The 21427-nt window shown below is 42.0% G+C and overlaps 1 protein-coding gene across 1 annotated transcript; it reads right to left on the bottom strand.

Moving 5' to 3' along the window:
- Positions 1–41: 41 nt before the first annotated feature.
- mfsd2b (MFSD2 lysolipid transporter B, sphingolipid) lies at positions 42–17944 on the bottom strand. Its single transcript, XM_005724908.1, has 15 exons — positions 17773–17944; positions 16931–17280; positions 13236–13361; positions 13014–13138; positions 8979–9102; positions 6597–6675; positions 6288–6469; positions 4919–5009; positions 3574–3695; positions 2990–3073; positions 1979–2062; positions 1714–1823; positions 757–900; positions 348–524; positions 42–233 (listed from the first exon to the last, which is right to left on the bottom strand). Exons 2-15 carry the CDS (start codon positions 17261–17263, stop codon positions 185–187), a joined length of 1830 nt encoding a protein of 609 aa, XP_005724965.1. The 5' UTR covers positions 17264–17280; positions 17773–17944; the 3' UTR covers positions 42–184.
- Positions 17945–21427: the final 3483 nt, after the last annotated feature.

The following is a 21427-nucleotide window of genomic DNA, read 5'->3' on the forward strand; positions in this document are numbered from 1 at the left end:
TTATATAAATTAAGTAATCTCATATATTTATATATATCCAGTATGACTGTACAGTACATGTGAAAATGAAACAAAAATGTTTACATTAAATCTATTTAGCAGTGTAATGTACACTAATGAGCAACTTCCCAGACGCATTACTGGAATCCGTGGCGTCGCGTCTTCACTCCATTCGACGTTTAGGTCACACGTTACTCGGATCTTCCACTGTTCTGGAGCCGATGCTTTGTTTCCTATGTGAGAGACAGAGACACTGGTTTCAAATACAGCGTTTGAGTCCAGTCAGTTTTCTCCTATACACTTCAAATGTCAGTATAGAGGTCAAAGGTTAAAGGTTTCTTTCTCACCTTAGCTCCTCCAGGCAGACTTTATTCCTAAGCCGTACATCTTCAGTGATGGGATAGAGGAGCAGGATCATTAAGCCCGTGACGATGAAGGCCACTGGGGCGGCGCCGATCAGCAGCTTCAGGGTGTACACCACAGGGGGAGGCTGCTTGCAGGCGCCTGTGTCGTATCCTGCAAACCTACAAGCAATGACGGAGAGGCTCTGTTAAAATGCGCGAGAGGAAATGAGCATCAGGCCGCACTGTGCAGCCCTGCAGATGAGCAAAACTCGACACCTTTCGTGTGATGAATTATGCATCGCACCAGGGGTTAATGCATTTCGGTGAGGTATCATGACATGCTAAGTGCAGACGTAGAATATCGCGCAGCGCTTGAGTTAATCATGCATGTGTAACAGTAATGCAGACTTACTCCAGGCAGAGGGTGGACACTCCCAGGGAGATCCCAGAGGCAAATTTGGTGAAGAAGACATAGAAGGAGTAAAAGATGGCTTCGTGGCCTTTACAGTAGGGGTTGGCCAACCTGAAGTCATCCACCACATCTGGCAGCATCGACCTGGATTGAAGCACAAAAACAGGCGTGCAGAGCTGAATGAGCATGTGTCGTTTGTCATAAAAGTTCAACATCACAGTGAGCCATGGTAAAACTTTAAGCTGATACGCGCCGAGACCTCCCTCGTGCTATTACTTAAGTTATCTCACACGTGCAGTCAGGATGCCAGCGCGCAGCGATGTGAGGTCAGAGCTCTGATATACCAGTGGGCCAAAATTACAGAGCTAATAACACGATTAGATGATGAGCAGCGGGCGGGACAGGATAAACAATCAGCCCCTTCCAAAATAAACAGGCCCCCCTCAGGAGGCTGTAATTTAGGTTTTTAAAGGGAGGGGAAAAGAGATGAGTGAGGAGAGGCGAGGGCCTTAGCAACGACTGGAAAACAGATGTAGTGATACCTCTGGCGTTGCCGGGGCTCTGTGATGGTATGGAAGATTTATAGTAGACGGGTCCTGTAATTCTTAAAAATGACATCATTTCATGACCGTGGCATGACCTTGGTGAGCGCTCAGGGCCCTCTGACAGAATGGCTTGACTAATGACATTTTGCATCAAATCAAAAGGGGATTAAAATGAACAGCAGAGCGTACATATAGCAGGGTTGAATTTAGGTAAACAATATCAGCGGCTTAGGGGATTTCAGTTTTATTTAATCCTTTATAACAAGGGGCGGGGCAACCAAACTTATATTACTTAGCAGATGGCAGGGACGCTCAGGGGACCGTTCACTACAGGGCTTTTAAAATTTTAGCACAAATATTTACACCTAATTTATGTTGACGAGCGTGTTTCATCTGAACTGTTGAGTCTCACCATGGCAGGAGGAGCGATGCAGCCACAGTGAGTCCAGAGGAGACGGCCACAACGTAAGCCACTATGACGTTAGGGATGAACACCAACATCAGTGTGAAGGGCAGGATCCACTGGAGAGACAAACACACATCCATAAAAAACAAACTTTCTTAAAACTGTTTCTTTGGTCAAGACAAACACTTTAAAAGCTCATCCACAAGAAGGCACAAACAAAAAGTCTGATGGTCAAAGCTGAATGTTACAAAAATAAAACCAATTTACTCACGGTGATGCCACAAAAAGCTGCCGTCTTCTTCCCAAATCTCTGCAGAAACCACTGCCACAGTGGAATGCTTATTACTGCGGATACCTGAGCAGACGTGTGCAAAAGCGTAAAGTGACTTAGTCTGTAAGTTAATTTAGAACTTACAAAAGAAACAACACAGGGTGGGCCATTTATATGTTGAGGAGTTTGCCCCCTCACATATACTAATGTGCCACAAACAGGACTTTAATATCACCAACCATTCCCAGGTTTTTACGGTGTATAAATGGCCCACCCTGTAGTATTAGGAAAGATGGTCAACATTTAAAATAACATGACAAGTAGTGCTAATACTGGAAAAAATAATAATCCTTTACACCAAGTAACGCAAACACTTCAATCCGGCTTTGGAAATGTAAATGACACAGATTTACACAGATTTTGGATTTTCAACAGTGTTTTCACACATTTTACAGCTTTTCCTCCTGTGGTTCATACTACACCAAAGTAGGTAATAGATATAAAATTCAATTAGGGTTCTGCTGAGATTTCTTCCTGTTAAAAGGGAGTTTTTTCTTCCCACTGTCGCCAAGTGCTTGCCCATATGGGTACTGTTTGACTGTTGTTTTCTCTGTATCACTGTCGGTTCTTTACCTACAATTAAAACCTCCTTGAGGCAGCTGCTGTTGTGATTTGGAGCTACGTAAATAAAACTGAATTAAATTGAATTAAATTGTAAATTTACATGTTTATTTTCTTTTTACAAATTATGCCTCTTGTGCTGACAGATTTCTTTCATTTACAACAGCAGCATTTCTTCATCATGTACAAGAACAAACAATCAATGCCTTTTTTCTATAATAAGATGTCTCAGGGATTAAATTTGAAGTTAAAAGTTCTTCACATTGATTATGTGGCACATGATGTGAAATGAAGTCGAGCTCCCCACATTACATTGTAGTTAAAATGCACAAGGTGTTACATTTGGTTACGTTAATGTTGCAGATCTTCAGTGCTAAAAGCTGTACTCACCAGGATGGTCAGTACAATATTCTGGAAATGATCCCTCAGGTCGGCTGCATAAGTGCAGAAGAGGACAAAGTTGCTCTGGATCAGCTGCAAAAACCAGAGATGACACATTCAGATGTTCAGTCTTGTCTATTCAGCACTGTAGCTGTGCACTCTTGCTATGCTGAGTGCCAAATAAAGTGACTGGAGAAGCTGCTGACAGTGTTTTTGCCGGGATTTATTCCCGCTCTGGGGCTTTCGCAGAAGACAGCTGATAACTCCTCTGAGATGAGAGGATATATGAAACACAGAGAACCAGATCTGATGCAAAATTTGACAAGTTTGCAATCATTTAAACAGCATTAAAGTGAGGTTGAAAAGTGAGCATCCGCGCACATGTGATAAACAAAAAGCAAGAACACACTGCTGGTATCACTCCCAATAGCCCTGCGACTCACAACACGCTTAAAAACGATGAGCTTTCAGTAAGTGCTCTTCTACTCTGATCAAATCATCATCGAGCGCCAGCAGTTCTCCCACGCTGTAAGGTCTCCATTTACTGTAAGGCCGAGTGTCATGACTGAGAAGTGCTCTGCCAATAAATTTACCTGAATGGCAACAGTGATGAAGAGGAATGCAGCGGTCAGAGAGAGGTATGGCCCGTGCCTCATCACCAGGACGAAGGCCTGCTGGAAAGAGACCTGCTTCTCGGTCTTCGGGGCGTATGGATCTGAAACACGAGGAATTAGAATAAGCAATATATCAAATAACACCCAGCAAGGGAAAGCTGATAGATTTGCTCACTGGAACTACTGGAACTGCCCCTGCATTGCAGTGGACTGTGCTTGTCTCAGTTAGAGGTGTCATTTATAATAAAGAGCAGAGAATGAGAGCTAATGTGATCACATCTATGAGACGTAGCCCAGTATATATATTCTTACATATTCCAGTAACTCTAAGTATTGTGTTATCAATTTCTAGATAGGTTTAGATATTTTTATTTTATTTTATTACACTGGTATCATGCAACAAAAGTCCAGTTATGAAATATGTTGAGTAGAAGACTAATTTGGTCTCAGCGAAACTGGTTTAATCCTGAAACAGTTCCTCGGGGCCTCACTGAATAACAGTTTTAGGACAAGTTTAATAGATTTGTTATATAAATATTACAAGAGTAAAAATAGTTACTAAATTCTTCTGCTGACCGTTGACCAGTCCTGCACATTGATTTAGATGTATTCCAATCCATGTCCATTCCTCTGTGTAGAACCGGTTAAACTTTCAGATGTTTGTGATTTTCTTCACTTAAACTGCTCACTTCAGGTCTTTCCACAACATTTCTGTCGGCTCAAGGTCCAAACTCTACTCAAACAGTTTCAAAGCAATAACTTTCCTTGGCAGAAATGTTTGCTTAAGGCCATTATTTTGCTTTATGAATCACTTGGATTTGGTTCAGATGTCCAGACGTTTTCTATGATGCCGTTCCGGTGCAGAACATTACTAAAACCCTATTTTTCAGAGGTGGGGTCGACTCTTATGGTTGGAATGAAGTGTTTTCTTTTCTCTTAACATAAAGCTTCTCATTTAAAACCAAAGTGTTCTACCTTGGTCATTCCTGTCCGCAAAACATTGTTCAAGCAGCCTGTCCACGTGACCGTTGGCAAGCTTCACAAAGGCAAGAGGGTTGTTTTTGTAGGGCAGTGGCTTTTTCCTGCCAAGCACCCAATGTTGATCACCGTTCTCCTGATGGAGAGTTGATGACAAGTTCACCTGGTGTCCTTTGAGACCTTCCAATCTGTGAGCGATTTTGTCCATTTTTGACACAGTCTTTGAAGATGTTTGCGTAACCTTTGCTTAAAACCTTGAATGTCAACTATTACAACTGATTAACCTTTTTTTTTGGTCAATTTCAATACTCATTAACACACAATCACACAAAAATTAAGTCCTCACCGTCTCTCTCTTTGACACCCAGAAACATCACCACAGTGCAGATGACGAATACTCCTCCAATAACGCCGGCAGCTATTGTGTACGCCTGCTTCTGCAGAGAGAAAGAAACGTACAGTCTTGTCTCCATCTAGCTATCTCGTTTCATGGAGGCGACACAACACAGTCTATTTTGAGACTTTCTGCAATCTTTAATTCATAGTGCCCTAAAAAATTTAACTCTTTCTTTTTAACATGCTATAGATCAATTTTTGGAAACAAACGACACAGAATGTGCCAGTTTTTAGCCTACATGGCTTTTATTTTCTTCAATTCTTTGTCATTCTATCACTCAGCAGTGCATGATTTATTGACGTGACGTCTATGGGGAGCCAAACTATCCGTGCACATCTTGCTTTCCAAATACTAGCAGGAACAGGAAGAAACCTCAAGTAGATCCGTATCCCAAAATACAGACATTTAAAGCTGTAAACCAACAGGAACTGCTCTGCCTTAAACAACCTCTGTTTGTTTGCTATTTTTCCATGCGGCTCAGCCCAGCAGTTCATTATTATTTATGCACATCAAACACTCCCTGTTTCTGAGGGCAGACGGAGTTTGCCCAGACGGTGTGCCACCCTCACCAGCAACCACGGAGGAATTTAGTGGGTGGCTGCAGAGGGTTTGGGCTGCCCTGATAGGGTTCACCCAAAATCCATTGAAAAAGAACCATTTGAAGCCCAAATAGCTGCGGTGCAACCCCAAATCCAACACTGGACAGATTGGACTCTGGCTTGTTTCATCTTCACAAAAAAAAAGTCTCATGATGGATGCTCAGTTTATTCACAGTTCTGCAAACTGAAATGCGAAGATGAATGTGTCCCTTTCCCCCTTTTTTTTTCAACTTTAACCTAAGCTGCAAATAAGACATTAATATATTGAGCACATTGTATCTAAGATGGCTTCAAATGTTCTGGCTGAGGCATAAACAAGCCCAATGACTGGCAGACTGTGGCGACCCCTCAGTGCAATGGGGCAAGATGTGGAGTGTGATGCCAGGGGAAGCACCCCCTTTGTGGTGGTGAGGGGGAAGCTGGCTCAGGGTGCGAGGATCAGATATCAAACAGTGGTGTTTCCTTTCACTCCCACGAGGTAAACATAGGGGTAAAAAGGTAAAAGTAAAAGAACCTGTAGACAGTAAATATGGAGCCAATTGTGAACAATCCTCCTTCTCATTCATCACTGCTTTTTTTAGCCTCTAATATTCTCTATAACTGCCTTGAACACACACACACACACCACAGCCTGAGGTAAACTAGAAGTTATTTTCAAACCAACTCTTTGCCCTACTTTTAGCGCACCTGGCTTCCTGGCTTGGCACGGTGATACTTACAGCATATGACAGGTACTCCTTGGAGTGCACCATGCTCTTCACGATCTCTGCCCCGCTGCTGTTGCCAAGGTAACCAGCCGACATGTTGCTGGTAGGGCAGTGTTTCAGAGTGTGAGCGCTGGCCACAATCTGTCCCTGGATGGCAGCACCCACAAGTGTCCCCAGGACCTCCATTGTCATTCCTGTCATCAAATGAGCAAAGATCCAACTCTTGGTTGCAGCACTTCAAACGCTATGCAAATGAAAAGCTAGAGCAAAGATTAATTCAGCACTGCAGGCATTAAGAACTTTGTGCATATTAAAACTTACGGTAGGCAGTGGCTGAGTCTCTCTCCTTCTGGTCCGTGCTCAGGAACATTGTGAGAGCAGAATAAGGCACATGGAAACACTAAAGAGGAGCAGAAAGACGTGGACAGAAATAAATGCAAGTCCTGCATAACAGATAGGCAAACAGTTGCACAAGTCTCCTGAGGAAAGGAAAAGATAATGAAGGTATTTTATTTTATTTTTAGCATTGCTAGCGGCTTATTTCTAGAAGATTGAAGGTTGTAATACTTTGGTCCAGAACAAAATGCGTCTTCGCTGCTACTGAATCAGTTACAATCGAATTTTGTGCTCCGATCGTGGTCCCCAGAAGACGACTCATAACAACAGTAGTTCCCTACCCTCAGGCACCAACATGAGGTGGACATTTTTTCATAGTATGTGCCAAAATCTAATAGACAGATAACCATAAAATTAAGCAAGCATGTTAATAGTCCCTACAAGATAAATCTAAATATCTCTCTCTTAACTTTTCCAAATACCTAAATCTAAAAAGATTGCCTTCATCCTTAAAAATGTTTGCACATTACCATGCTGATATTAGCATTTAAACAAAGAACAATTTACAAGGGGCTGAAGAAGTAAACCACTTAAGTGCCATAAAGCTTCCTCAAATAGTCACTTAAGCTGGCTCAAAAAGTCCCTTAAGCCGCCTATGTTAAAATGACCAACATTACAGCAGAAATAAATATTGTGGTCTGGTACAAGAAATTATTAATGTGTAAAGCTTATTTCCTACCCCTCTAATATATTTTACTTCTTATTACTCATTATTTAGGTGAGATTTAAGTGAGTCAGTGTAGCTGCTAACTGTATGCTAGCTTTGACCTCAGCTAACTGAGGTTGTTAGCTAAGATCCTCTTGGTCTCTTTTGGAGCAATTTTCTTAAATTATTCTATATTAAATTATGTCAAATTATTTTATTTGGTGCAATTATCTAACAAATAACATGGTGTGACCAAGAAAACAACCCAATTCTGATGAGTGAAAAGCTAGTATTTTTGTATTTGGCTAACCAGGCTTGTTAGCTGATCGTTTAGCATGCCACAGTCTTCTGGCTCCAAAAAAAACAAACAAGCAAAACAAAAGAAAAACAAGATTGTTGCAGCCAAAATGCTAAATTCAAAGCTTTAAAACAATGGGTGATGTCTCAGTGGCTATGTCCATCATTTTTTGACAGTCCATGTATACAAAAGAAGAATGTAACTCATAGCCCTACTGTGCTAAAGTCCAGTCAAACTGTTAAAAACAAAATCTGGCTCATAACCGGGAACACCCTTAATGCCTTTTATCTATATATTCCAGAGAGAATGCTGAAGAAAAATATACACGGTATATAAATATCAACAGCAATTTCTGCAGTTTCCACGGTGGCCAACCTCAGATCTGTTTTCTCCTTTCTCACCACCTCTCCCAGAGAAAAGGCGAGCAAACCAAGTCCTGCTTCACTTTGTAATTTACACAAGGGCTCAGTCAGCACTGTGGCCAAATGAGTATGCATAGCCACAACGAAAATAAATGTGACTCTGTAAGGACTTTTTTCAGCCATCGCTCCTGTACAGCATGTCATTTATGGGGCTTTTACTGGATGCGAACACATTTGGGAATCAAACTTTCCTACACAGAGGTGAATGAAAACTGATTAATTAGATGGAAAGCTATTATTAGTTGATTGCATAAACAAAGGAAATGTTGAATTCTAACCTCTGTTTACAGACTGTGAATGATAACAGCTGCGCTTTCCCAGAAAACTTCACACAAACACACAGGCAGAGACAATGAAGGGCGGCTAAAAGTGGCAACCAGCATTTATCCGGCAAGAGGTTCCTGGCAGGACTGACCGTATACTTATCAAGTAGTTAGAATGACATGCCGTTACAGCTCACCACAGTGTGGCTGCAGTGGGCTACATGCTCTGCAGCACATACTATATGGGGTGCCCCAGAAGCAGAACAGAAAGAGGAGGAGGAGGAATGGTTTGGACCATCACAACAAAAGGGAACTTAAATAGCTACACTTCCCCATTTGAGGTAAGGTGTTTAAGCGCTCTGGGTTTTAATCTGCTGCTCATCTCACAAATCAAAGCAGAAATCCTACGAGGGGCTGTCAGAGCCTGCATGAGATGACTGTAATCATTTCCACTTTGAAACCTTGTTATTCCCAACGTTTTCTGCGTTTTGTCTATACGTTACATAATCTGTCATCTGCAAACTGTGAGCTGCATCAGTCAGAGCTTTTATCTCCCGTTTCAACTTGACATCTCTCTTGTACTGAATGCGCAGTCCCTCCGAGTTATCTGAAGCATCACACACACATAAATCTGAATTTCTTAAACGCACACAGTTCTGACAGAGCGTGCATACTCACGGTGATGAGGGTTTGGTAGAGGCAGTAGAAGCCGAGGTACCAGATGAACCGGCTGCCACTGAAAGGAGGAACGTACCACAGGTAGAAGTACGAGATCACCAGGAAAGGAGTGCAACCCACCATCCTGTAGAAGACAAATGACAGTGTGTCAGATAAAACTAAACATACAGAAGCAAAAATATCAGATTGTTTCTGAAAAGGTTTCATTAAAAAACACCACCTACTAAAAAGGCGGCAAACTTGGATCTGAATTCAAATCCTCCATCGTCACCGCTTCAACCTGTCACAGTAAGTGTTACAGCAGCTGTGCTCTGTCATTTTCATAGCGCTGGTAATTTGAGGCCATATTTCTGTCAGATTACAGTCAGTTTAAGCTGAATGCTAAATGATAATGTTGTAAGCATGGCAGGAATCTGCCTTGGGAGGGGAATACCGCAGTATTTCAAATCCTCATGAAAGATCCACATACACAAGCACGCAAATATGTAGTCCACACTCGTGCAAACACAGCATGAAGCAATTCTGTCGCGTTGTGCTAGTTTTTTTGGGATTTTCTTCTAAAACGTTGTGGGCCATGTATAATACATAAGTAAACAACGGATATGTATCATTATGGTTAAAGCAAACAGCTGTGTGTTCAAAATGAACAGAAATGCTGACAGATGATGGATGATGGACAGCATGACTTGGCTGCAGACATCAGTATGTATCACCAACCCTGCTCCTCTAAACAGTAAATGGAGTTTATCCCGCAGTGCAGACCGGAATAGCTGTAGCACAGCCACATCTGCAGGTGGGGGGAAAAAACGGAACGATTGAATTTAGGTGACTGTCACAAAACCCACGGGGGCTCTGACCTCTGACCTGCTCTTCACCAGGAAAGAGAAAGTGGGAGAAAGAGGTAGAGAGAGGCTGATTGCAGTCATTTCTGGCATCATCCAGCTTGGCTACCTCACTCTCTTCCTGATTGTTTGCTGTAACAAAGGCGACTGACATCGCTGGTGCTGCAGTATTGACCGCTTGGTCATGGGAGCGATGAAAGGGCCCCGGGGCCGGTGAATGGGACAGTTAGAATGTTCCTGCAAGATGACTATATCCAGGGAGAGGCAACAAAGGCACGCACACACACACACAAGCACACACAAACACTAGCATACTCTCTCACACGTCATGCACGCATGACTACACACCTGTCACACCTGTCCTAATAATTTGCACAGCCTTAATTAAACCAGAGAAGATTGATAAGTAGCTGGCACTTACAATTCTCTCCTCAGTGACTTGTCGGGGACATTTGCGGCATGTTAATTAAAAGATGTGCGACTGGGCAAAGGGGATTTGGAAGAGGTTGTGTAGGTGAGATTACACTTTCTTTGCTGATTTTAGGCTTAGTCATGTTCATATATCCCAGTGGATATATAAGTACATTTACTCAAGTACTGTTGTTGTACTTTCCATGTGCATTTCCTGTTTATGCTGTGTTATATTTCCACTGCCTTTTACTTTTAAAACCACTACATTTGTTGTGACTAGTAAAAATCACTGATTGCGGTGAAGGATTTTGCTTGCAGTAATCGCTCAGATCAGCAGGCTGTCGAGGCGCAGGGGTGATCACAGTGGTCGCCTTTAGGGAGGCAACTTGTCTCCAGACAGTTGCAGTTTGGGTCAGATTGTCTGAAATCACTCTCAGACAGCTCAGTGTGGGTTTGCAAATAATCGCTGTTTAATTTATAAGCTCAGATTGATTGCTAGCACACTGCAAACCATATAGGATCTAATCCCAAAGTGATTGCAACTTGACCCCATTCAATCACAAGCTGATAGCACACTAACTCTGTCTCATTGTTGTTTGATCGCCGTTGTGATGCGCCAAAGACGCTTTGAAGACGCCCCAGAACTGCACCTCTCCTTCAAAGCACCCATTTCAAAGGCAACGAGATTACAAGCAATAATTTTGTTCATACTGCAGTATCTAACCACTGCTTCCCCTCGTGTGACTGTAGCATTAGCTTTCTTTACATGTGATGACTGTGACAAGTTCTCTGTAATACAAGGAACCATAAAACTGTTCACCAGCTACACCTGCTTTTGTTTCATGTATTTATCTCTTTGTTTTCATCAAAACCTCCCATCTATGTTTGTCACAGTGCTCCCAAACCCAAGTGAGGGCAGTTTAGTTAGCCAAACTGCGATCTGGTGTCGAGGCTACTAGCGCTGAACCCAACAACGGATGTGAAATATCTTGGCAGCTTAGACAGCAAGGTTTTCCAAAATGTGTCCCTGCGAGGACTTTGCTGACCGGTCTGTACAGCGGTCAGCCTGATAGCTGTCACGGCTAATGAAACAAACGCCACCGCAGTCAACAGAAGTTCAGCACTTGTTAAGATTAAAATAAGGGTTTGTACTACTTAATATGTAGCATTTTGAGTTTTGCGGATGATACTTTTCAGCTCTCAGGTATTTAAAGCTATAGCTGTTGGACACTTACTAATAATTGAATATACTTTTATTGTCTGTTTTTGGCTACGTTTACTTAACTAAACAAATTCTGTCACTTAACTCTCACTCTGTCTCTGATGGAGACAATCTGATAAATCTGCTTTCTCAGGCTTGCCACAGTGATGGTGGTTTGCTGCCTTCACAAATAACAAACACGGCAGTACCCAAGGGATGCGTTTTAGGCTAAAAGACTCCATCCTTAAGAACTGAAGGCACAGATACAAATCACTTAATGTCTGGTTGTGGATGTGTCAGCCAGAGGGAAGAGAAAAGCACTTCCTGCCGAATGGACAGAGGGGACTTCCCAAAGAAGGCTTTGCACGCATCTCATCACAATTATGACCAAAAACACACATTAAAAATGCCCATAAACACTACAGGTTCACAGTGGGCACACTCACATATGCGCACACCGACAGCTTCCCAGGGGTAATCGAAGCTGATTTAACATCAGCATCTGTCTGCTACTGAATGTGGCTGGCTGGCCACACTTGACTTGGTCCCCCTCCAGCACTGTCAGCCAGTGTTTAATCTATGGTTTATAATGGAGGAGGCATTAGATTGCCTGCTTGTGTAATTACATCAAGTGTCATGCCAGTGTGTTCAAAAGACATATACTCGAAAAACACATACACACACGTTTAGCTGCTTATGGGATGATTTTCGAAACTGAGATGATAGCGTCGTATAATCCACACTTACAGAGTCGCAAAATTCAAATTGCACTCAAAGCCCCCTGAGATGCTGAGGTCGAGCTTGCAGATAAAGCAAAAAGAAATGGGATGTGGCACATTACGTAAATGTATTTAAGAGAGCACCAGCGGATGATTTATGAACAAATGCAGATGAACGTCCCTGTTTTTTCTCCTTGTGTGGCGTTCAAAAGTCAAAAAGAGCAGCCCACGTCCTTGAAGTGTACAGACTGTATAGCTAATCAGAGGGAGCGTCTAAAACAACAAATTCAAGCATAACGGCTGTTTATCTAGCACAATCCTCAGGTGACAGACTCGAGTTGGAGAATAATTTTGCAAAACTGGAGCACACGGCTTGTTTTTGTTGTTGTTTTTGCATAAACATTAGCATCATGTGGGGGCCATATTATGTCTGAGAGAGTGGGAGCAAACCTAAGTGAGTCCCAGGGTCTGTCAACAAATTACAGTCCTTTACATAAGACACTGAAACCAAGAATTACATACCCTAGCTTTAGAGTTTCGGTAAATAGTTCCATAAACAGTTTAGATTGAATCTTTACAGGAATCTGGAGTAAAGACAATCATTATAGATATTATGATGCAGTCTTATAACTTCCACTTTATGCAGTGTATGCTTTTATTCCAGTTGGGGAACACACATTTATGAATTCACTTAGTATTTGTGTGTTTTATTGGAAGAATCCCCAGTGAAAGTCTCTGCCAGTGGTATCAACTGGCGTTTATAAGAATACACAGCCAGTTTGTAAAATTCCATCAAACTGGGAACAAATTATCATTTCAGCTTTCCTGTATTAGTTTATGGAGAGAGAGGAGAGGGTCTCACCAGGGCATGAGTCTTCCAATCCTGGTCCATTTGCTTTTTGTGATGAAGAAACCGACCACAGGATCGGTCACAGCACCCCAGACTTTACCGATGAACAGCACCATGGAGGCCTGGAAGGCGTTAATCTGTGGAGCGCAACAGGGACACGCTGGAACTCACAGGCACACATTTCCATACCAGCTCATTTTTTTCATCTGTGAAAGTCGCTTCCAGTGCGCTTACCTGAGCAACGTCGAGCAGGTAGATTTGCAGGAAGAATCCTGTGGCGCTGGCAGCCACTTCCTTGGGCGCGCCGCCGATGGCAAAACACAATTTGCTGCATAGCGACAACTTCTGGCTCAGGTCGGTCTGGGCAAACAGATGTGAGAAGGGACAAAGCACACCAGTATATTTAGATCACAGCAGTAAGTATATATTTATTGCACATACAAGACTAGAATAGTCATAAGCATATTTAAAAATGTTGAAAGATGTACTGTAAGTTCCTTCAGTCAGAAACTCTTCCCAGACACACCAACACAAATGAAGGTGTGTCCCTCTCACATTTTTTAAGTCATCAGAACAGGCTTACAACACAAAGAGGTGTCCTTTCCAATTCGTGGTGCTCCAAAAATAACATTTCCTCTATATCTTCCTGTTGCAATGATGCAGTGATTCAGTGTAAAGAAACGTCACATATGACATGTGTTTGACTGTGAACTGCACTCCTTCAAATAACCCCACCCCAAACTGCATAATACGGTGATCACATCTCCCTTTATCTTTGCCTCTCTTTGCTCATTCATGACTGTGTGGGAATGTGACTGTGTGTAAATACAATTTCAAAAAAAGGATCAGAAGAAGACCCCCTGCCAGCTGTTAGCACTGTGGTCTCTGTGTGCAGACACAGAGCCCACAGAGGAGCCGAAGAAACCCACCGAGTCTCCATTTCCTTCCCCGTGCTCTGCTAAAACCATCAGGCATGTGACTCTGCGCATTTGTGTTTAGCAAGGGCGAGCTTTCATCTTCAGACGCGAATACGACGAGACACCGCAGTCTAGGGAGCCCAATATTTACAACTGGCTGTGAACACATATCGACCTTTTTTCCCCTTTCCTCCTTCTGGACTGCACAACCTTTAGTGTCAGACGCACAAACAGCAGAGTCGACACACATCTAGTGGCCAGGCTGGTCCACAGCTACTCCCCTCAGAGCTCCATGAAAGACATAAATCACCAAAGTGGCCTCAACCCCTACTGACACACTGTTATTATCCGCCTCACATTTTCTCTTCCCCCCATCAAAATATGGAAGGGGTTGGAGAACGACAATTACCAGGAGGGAGGTGTGTAATTATTCAATCTCAAGACAAGCGGGTCAGAGGTAAGTAAAGGCTGCGCGGCGGTTCCGGCTTCAAAACTCTCTCTTCTTCTGCTCTCACTGCAATTACCCCTAATTGGAGAGGGAAAAAAAATCAAAGTCTTTGGTGTCTGGAGAATGCTGTTTAACTGATGATGTGCAGAAAATACTCTCTCTCTGTCTCAAAACACTTTTCTTTCCCCCCCAAAATCTTACACTCCATCTTTCATTACTGACTTCTTATCGTCAAAGAGGATAAACAGGATATCCCTGCTACTGTTCGCTGGATGCCCAAACGTAAAAAACCACATGCACATTCAGCATAGACACACACAAACAAACTGTATATATACAGAAACACTGTCTGAGGAGGGGAAAAAACACAAAGAAAAACACAGTTAAAAACAGAGTACTTGGAGAGTTCACACAGTGAGCAAAGGGGCAAGGACAGACTAATCTCTAAAGTTAATGAAACTGAGGGAAAATGATTTAGGACTGAGAATAATTAAAGAAGCGAGGGAGGGAAAAACTGAGCTTTGCTATCAAAGAAAAAATGCACACACTCAGTGTTTGCAATGCTAATGTCAAGCTGGTAAAAATGGATCCATGTTGAGTCGCTGAAAGGGTTTTGGACATTTTGGTGCATCAGGTTTACGCCACAGAATCCAGTTATCTGTGTCAACAAGAGCAGCTTTTTGCCCTCCATTCAGCTTATGGATTATAAGCATGAAAGTAAAGTGATGGCAGCAGGCCATTATAAATGTCCACAGTGGGCTTAGTGACATGGCTCAAGGCCCTTGGATTTTATCCAAAATCGAAACATGAACTAGTGCGCAGAAGTGATTTATTCTTTCTCCTGACAATACTGCATATGAATAGATATCATCGCAATGTGACGAGCGCTTTTGTGATGGATTGGAAAGTTCTTGGTGTATAATTTCCCATGCTACTACTGAGTGTGCATCTATCATGTCATCTGAGTTTCAAGTAGTTTCAAAGAGAATATGTGTTTCACGTGCAACATTCCTTTTGTAGTCCTCATCTTTCAGAGAGAATGGAACGCAAGAGTCTACGCTGTAAAATACCTTTAATCCTTCCTTTGTTTTAAAGGTAGTTCAACTTGAAATGTATAGATTAATAGATTCAAGAGACAATGGAAAGTGAGTGTGTATAGTTGAGGACGGTTACAGAGCTGATGTTTTCATACGCTGCACTTTTCCGTCACATCTGAAACATCATGTTAGGATCCGGTGTTAGGAGCACACTAGCTTCACGTGAAGGCAACTAATCCATCAGTTCTGTTTCTATCGCACATAATTTGCATTTATTGATTTGAACTTTTCAGATAGTGCAATAACTTCCACGTCTTTTTTGTGCATTTTTCTTTAATGTGCAATTTAAAATGTGCAAAAAAAAAGCAGTTCATCCAACTATTGTAACAGAAAATCAGACTATAACGCTTTTATACTTGTATGTATTGAGCTTAACAGCTTTTGTAGCATTTTAGCTAGTCCAGTAAATGTACATTTGATTTATTTCATTTCAATTCTTTGTCTAAGATGAGTTTGTTTAAATCCCATTTATGACGCTAAAAAGTGAATCGTGTTTTATGTTCACATCACTGTTCTGCTGCCTGAAGAGTAATCCACTTCACAACCATTTGATTGAAGCAAACGTGTAAAATTTCAACTGTCAAGTCAAATTCAATGAAACAAAATGCATCGCATATTTGATAGTTTGGCAGAGATGAAATAGTTGCAGAACTGGTTCATTTGCCGTTCCCCGAACACCCTGAGCTAATCTAACGAAACAAAGAATAGATGACTAACTATTATGGTATTGCATTGAGATGACACCACGAACTCTAGTATCTGTCTTTACAAAGGAGCAATACTCCATGTAAGGAATTGGTTGTCTGTCTTTCATTCCCTTGCCTGTGGGTCATGTTCTTGTGAGGACCTATAATCTTCTCTTGATTGAACTGGTTTACAAGTGCAAGCACATTCCCATGCACACAAAAAAAGCTTTGCATACCTCACACCAACTCATCACACACATTGTGCAACATCTATAAGGTTAAATGAAACAACAACAACAAAAAATTACACATAAGGCAACAAATTTTCTAATCACGGCAAATTTGCCCTCTAGTCACTGTTTACTGCTATAATAGCTGTGATAATGACTGCCTCTTTCACTGCAAATCACCACTGATATCAGACAAAAGAAGCTAATCATCAAGCCGATCTTGCCGTCATCAGTGGAAACACTCACATGAAAAATAATCAGCTTCCGGACAGTGAATGTGTTATCTGAGGGATTATAGGTCACAGGAAAACAATGGAGGTGATTAATCCCAAACAGATAAGCAAATAAACAGATCTATTTCCCAACTCTATCCAATCAAGTTATTCAGACTCACTCTGCGCCTTAAAGACACCAACTGAGATTGAAAGTCTCAGCAAGCCTTAATTGTCCAAACAAAGGTTACAGCTATGAGACTTAAAATTAACTCACACATGCAAGACTGCACAATAGAAAAAAATCACCAACAAACAAATGATAAGAGAAGATCTTACCTGCTGAGAGGTTTTGGGAAACAAAGGTTCATTGGGCTTTCCTTCAGAGCCTTGCACGCCCCTCTCTCCCTTGGCCATGGCTGAAAGACTGTGTGTGAGGCGACAGCCGTACCTCTGTGTGTGTGACGGGGTGCTGTTGTTGAAGTGAGTGTGGCTGTGACTCCTTGTGTGAGCGAGGGCGCGAGGAGCCTGCTGCCAGTGAGCGGTGTGTGTCAGAGGCTGAAACTGGATGTGGCTCTGACTTCGGGTGTGTGTGTGGTGAGTGACAGCTCCAGAGGCAGGGAGCTCCTCCTGCTCCTCTGCTCTAACAACCCTGCTGCTTTCTGCAGCCATTCACATGCTGTGGTGCTCTGGAATGAGGCCAAGAGGAAAGACCAAAGTCAGACAGGTTGTGTCACACACACATTTTTTAAAGGCACTTTCTCTGTCAGCACAAGGGCAGAAAAAAGAGTTCATATGCTTGCGCACAGACAAATGCAAGGGCAGGAGAGTTCACTAAATAATACCACTCTCTTTCCCTCTCACACACACGCACCTATCCACACAAACAAACGAACGCACTCCCTGTCTTGAGATCAAAATAAAACTAGAATGTAATTCATGGCACCACCGAGATATGCAGAATTTGACATGTTTGCACAGCTGGCTTTGAGAAACGGCACAAACGGGAGCGCAAATGCGACGATGTCCCGTGCAGGAGGAGCAGCCTCCTGTGTAGTCTGCCCTCACGTTACTATTACTGTAAGTGCATCCATCAACAACCAGTCTGCATACCTACATGAACACCAGAGCCCATTAAAAAAATAAAAAATAATAGAAGCATTAACCAGATATCAACTCACCCCGTGATGATGGGAAATAGCCGGTGCCGCTCAGTTAGCAGGTTAGTTTTGAGCTGTCAGTGAGGTGATCTGCAAGTCACTCAGTCAGTCTGTCGGGCAGGAGAGGAGACTGCAGAGGATGGAGACGGGGTGCGCGTCTCCACTCCTGCGTTCAGTACGGTGACGCGCTGCGCCCTACAGCGGCCGCACCGGTGTTTCACATGGGAGATAGTGGCATCATTTTACAATCAAGCCACTATCTCTCACTATCGTCTCCTTTAAGCTCGGGTCAAAAACACCAACCTTTGAATTCCTATATTATCTATATTTATCACTTATGTATAAAATAAAATATTTTTATCAGTCTTTCTTAGCTCCTGTGTTATTGTCTAGTTAGTTATCTGACGGTCTATCACATATAGGAATCTTTTATCAGTCCATTATCGGTGCTTCACACTGAGAGTGTTCCAGTCATTGCAATCCACGAATCCCATTCATGGGAACTGGCAGTTGCTACAAGTGGAATGTATGCAATGCAGTTTGGTTGCATATCTTCTTGCATTAGTGTGCTTCTTTGGAAGAGGGAGCCGGAAACGGAACTCGTAAAAAATGCGCTCAAGAATTTAGCTGCATGTTTCTTATAATGCATTATCATCATCAACGTCTTCACTATTATATAGTTATTGTGCGGATTTAGTCCCCGGGAAGCACCAAAATCCAGACCTAAAGGCCTACAGATCTATAGTGGCAGCAAATCCTAAAAAGAAATGATGCCGTTCAAACTAAGCTTTTTTTTTTTATTGTTGCGTTTTTTATTATGATAGGCAAAGAAGCCGGACGAAAATGTCAAATTCAAATGATTTGCATGAGATTTGCGCAATCTTATCAGAGAGGCAAACAGTGAAATGTAATGTGAAAAATGCACTTCCTCTAGAGATGGTAGGACAGATTATTTTGTGTGTTTAATGAAAAACAATATTCCTCAAACACGTGTTTTGACTGTCACATCTATTTTATTCACAGCCTAAAGCACATTTAAACAACAGGAGTTGACCCAAAGGGTTTCAGAGGTGTGTTTTTTGCAGAAAGCAAACATGACAGTGATTAAACTGCTCAGAATGTGTAAATTGATGCTGAGTCATATGGCTCAGCATCATGTCATGTGTCAGCCATGTGTCATGACTTATGAGATATCTCATAAGTCATGACACATGGCTCTTACCTACATAAGCTGCCTTTGTAGTTTTAAAGTATCGGTATCAGTATTAATATTGGCGATACTGGCCCTGTATTTAATTGATATCGGATTGATACCAACATTTGCAACTGTAGATGTCTCCAAAGTGTCCCCTACACTTCAGTTTTAAAATGCACAACTTTACAGCAGAAATAAACATGTTTACAGCCTTATACAAAAAACAGTTTTGTCCTGCATGACTGATTTCTGACTACATAATAACTGTAATGAGTATGAAATCTTAAACTGGGTGTTTTCTTGGTTGCCATTTTGGTGTTTGGTCCAACTGAGATACTGAGGGATGGTGCTGAAGCTCATGCTCATATGTGAGCAACTTGTAAATCACAAAGTAAAGCATAGGTTGCTTTTTAAATGCGATAACAAGATAAATGTAGAGAATAGCTCATGGTTTTATTAGACTTCTAAGGAGGTGGGCCTCTTTTTGAAACCCGACCAACTGCCCTCTGCTGGTCATAACAGCTGGTTAAAGCAGGGGTGTCAAACTCCAGACCTCGAGGGCCAGTGTCCTGCAGGTTTTAGATCTCACCCTAGGTCAACACACATGAATCAAATGATTAGAGTTCATTACCAGGCCTCTGGAGAACTTCAAGACATGCCGAGGAGGTCATGTAGCAATTTGAATTTGTTGTATTGGATTTATAACATCTAAAACCTGCAGGACTCCGGCCCTCAAGGCCTGGAGTTCGACACCTGTGGGTTAAAGGTACTTCTGCATTGGCCTAAGTTTTATATCACCAACTTGATAAACAAAGCTTTGTAGTGTTAGCAGATGAAAACTGGATCAACAAAAAAGACTAATGGATTATGTCACCCTCACCATTTCCATTTTTCTTATACAGTTTATGGAGTGGGTTACACTGTGCAATCTTCAAAATAAACGTTTTTCCTTTTACCATCAGCAGCGACCTCATGAACCTTCATACACAGGCTATTTACCAATATTGTCTTGTTTTAAACATGTGGTTGATGAACTTATTATAAATAACTAGCTGATAATAATCCTGTGTTACAGACAATGGTCAAACAACAATTTTACTCCTCTGTTGGGAATGCCTTAGATTTGACCTTGACATTAGAAACATATTTTGACATTCCTATCCCAGAGACAAGAGAAATATCCCAAAAACAGAAGTATTTATGATAATTATTTGCTGTTTGTATCAAGCGTTAGTCAACCTTGTTCACCCAGAATGTAAAATAACATGAATATAATAAAAAATGTCACCAGCTGCATAGTGCAAAATATTTTTAACAGCGTCTTTTCACCTTCGCTGCCTTTTAAGAGTTTGATTTCTTTCAACTTCATACTTCCTGTCTGTAATCCTGGCTTTCACTGTAGTTTCTTTCCCACACTTAGTTATACAAGTTGAGCAGGAAACTGCACGACAGAGTAAACTGAATTCAAGTTTGTGGTTGAGTTTAACCACAGTTTGTGTTAAACCTGTTTCTTTTAGACAGTGAGCTAGCTGAGAGACTGCACTGAGGCACAGTAGAAGGTAAAAAGAACTGCGAATCATGAAAAATAACTGTAGTAGAGTCCAAGGATAAAAAATATGGAGCTGGAATTGTGCATAATATATTCACTTTAAGATGGACCCCGAAAAAGAAAGGAGGCCTTTTTGTATGGTTTGGGGAATTAGACAAACTCTGGAAAGGCCCTTTTCACTCTTTGATTTCACTCTTTAGTTTTCCAACTAAGCATAAGCAGCTGTTTTGGTCCCAGATGCTTACTCTCAGCGATCCTCTCCTTCAAGCATGACAACAAACATGTCATGTAGACCTCAGCTACCTGAACCAAGACCTCTCCATAAATTCCAAGCACGCAAACCCCCTCTATGAAAACCACATTACCGACAACGGCACAGGCACCGCGGCAGCAAAGTAGGGCTTATGACCTGCATTAGAATGGGTATGTTTCCGATAATGCGTGAAGAGGAATGTACGAAATGAAAAGGTCTGCCGCTGCTCGAGTAAAGAGGGTCATTCTGAGAGGAAATGTGGGGAGTTGAAGGGAAAGTAATTCCCTGCATGCTTTGCCTTATTAAATATGCAGCACAAAGGAAATATGGTCTGTTTTAACTCTCTAGCCCACAACCAAGCGATGCACCCAGCCTGCAGCTTCAGGTATAAAATCCTAAACATACAGTCAGATCAGCTTAGAGACATTTCTGCTGCCGGATTTCTTCGTGTGACCTTGACCATCCAGAGGATGTGAGCTCCTCTTCCTCAACTCCCCCCACCCCCTCCTCACCCGCCTTTAAATATTGAAGATGGATAATGGTGTTGGGCTTCATCATGAGGCCAGTGCTGAGAGCTTGGCTACAGCACACACACACAGACACACACGTAAAACCAAACACATCACGTACAAAGAAACACAAGGTTCAATACTCAAATACTCAAGAAAGAACCGTCTGA

This window comes from Pundamilia nyererei, unplaced genomic scaffold (assembly GCF_000239375.1).
Source record: "Pundamilia nyererei isolate P.nyererei 1_Seehausen unplaced genomic scaffold, PunNye1.0 scaffold00013, whole genome shotgun sequence".
NCBI lineage: Eukaryota > Metazoa > Chordata > Actinopteri > Cichliformes > Cichlidae > Pundamilia > Pundamilia nyererei.

Bases quoted from the DNA above. Each gene is read 5' to 3' on its own strand.
- mfsd2b (XM_005724908.1), bottom strand. From the start codon at position 17,263: ATGGCTGCAGAAAGCAGCAGGGTTGTTAGAGCAGAGGAGCAGGAGGAG. The intron at 6,470-6,596 runs GTAAGTTTTAAT...ATTTGATGACAG, and splicing joins AGACTCAGCCACTGCCTACC to GAATGACAATGGAGGTCCTG. The intron at 1,824-1,978 runs GTGAGTAAATTG...TTGTCTCTCCAG, and splicing joins CAGCTTTTTGTGGCATCACC to TGGATCCTGCCCTTCACACT.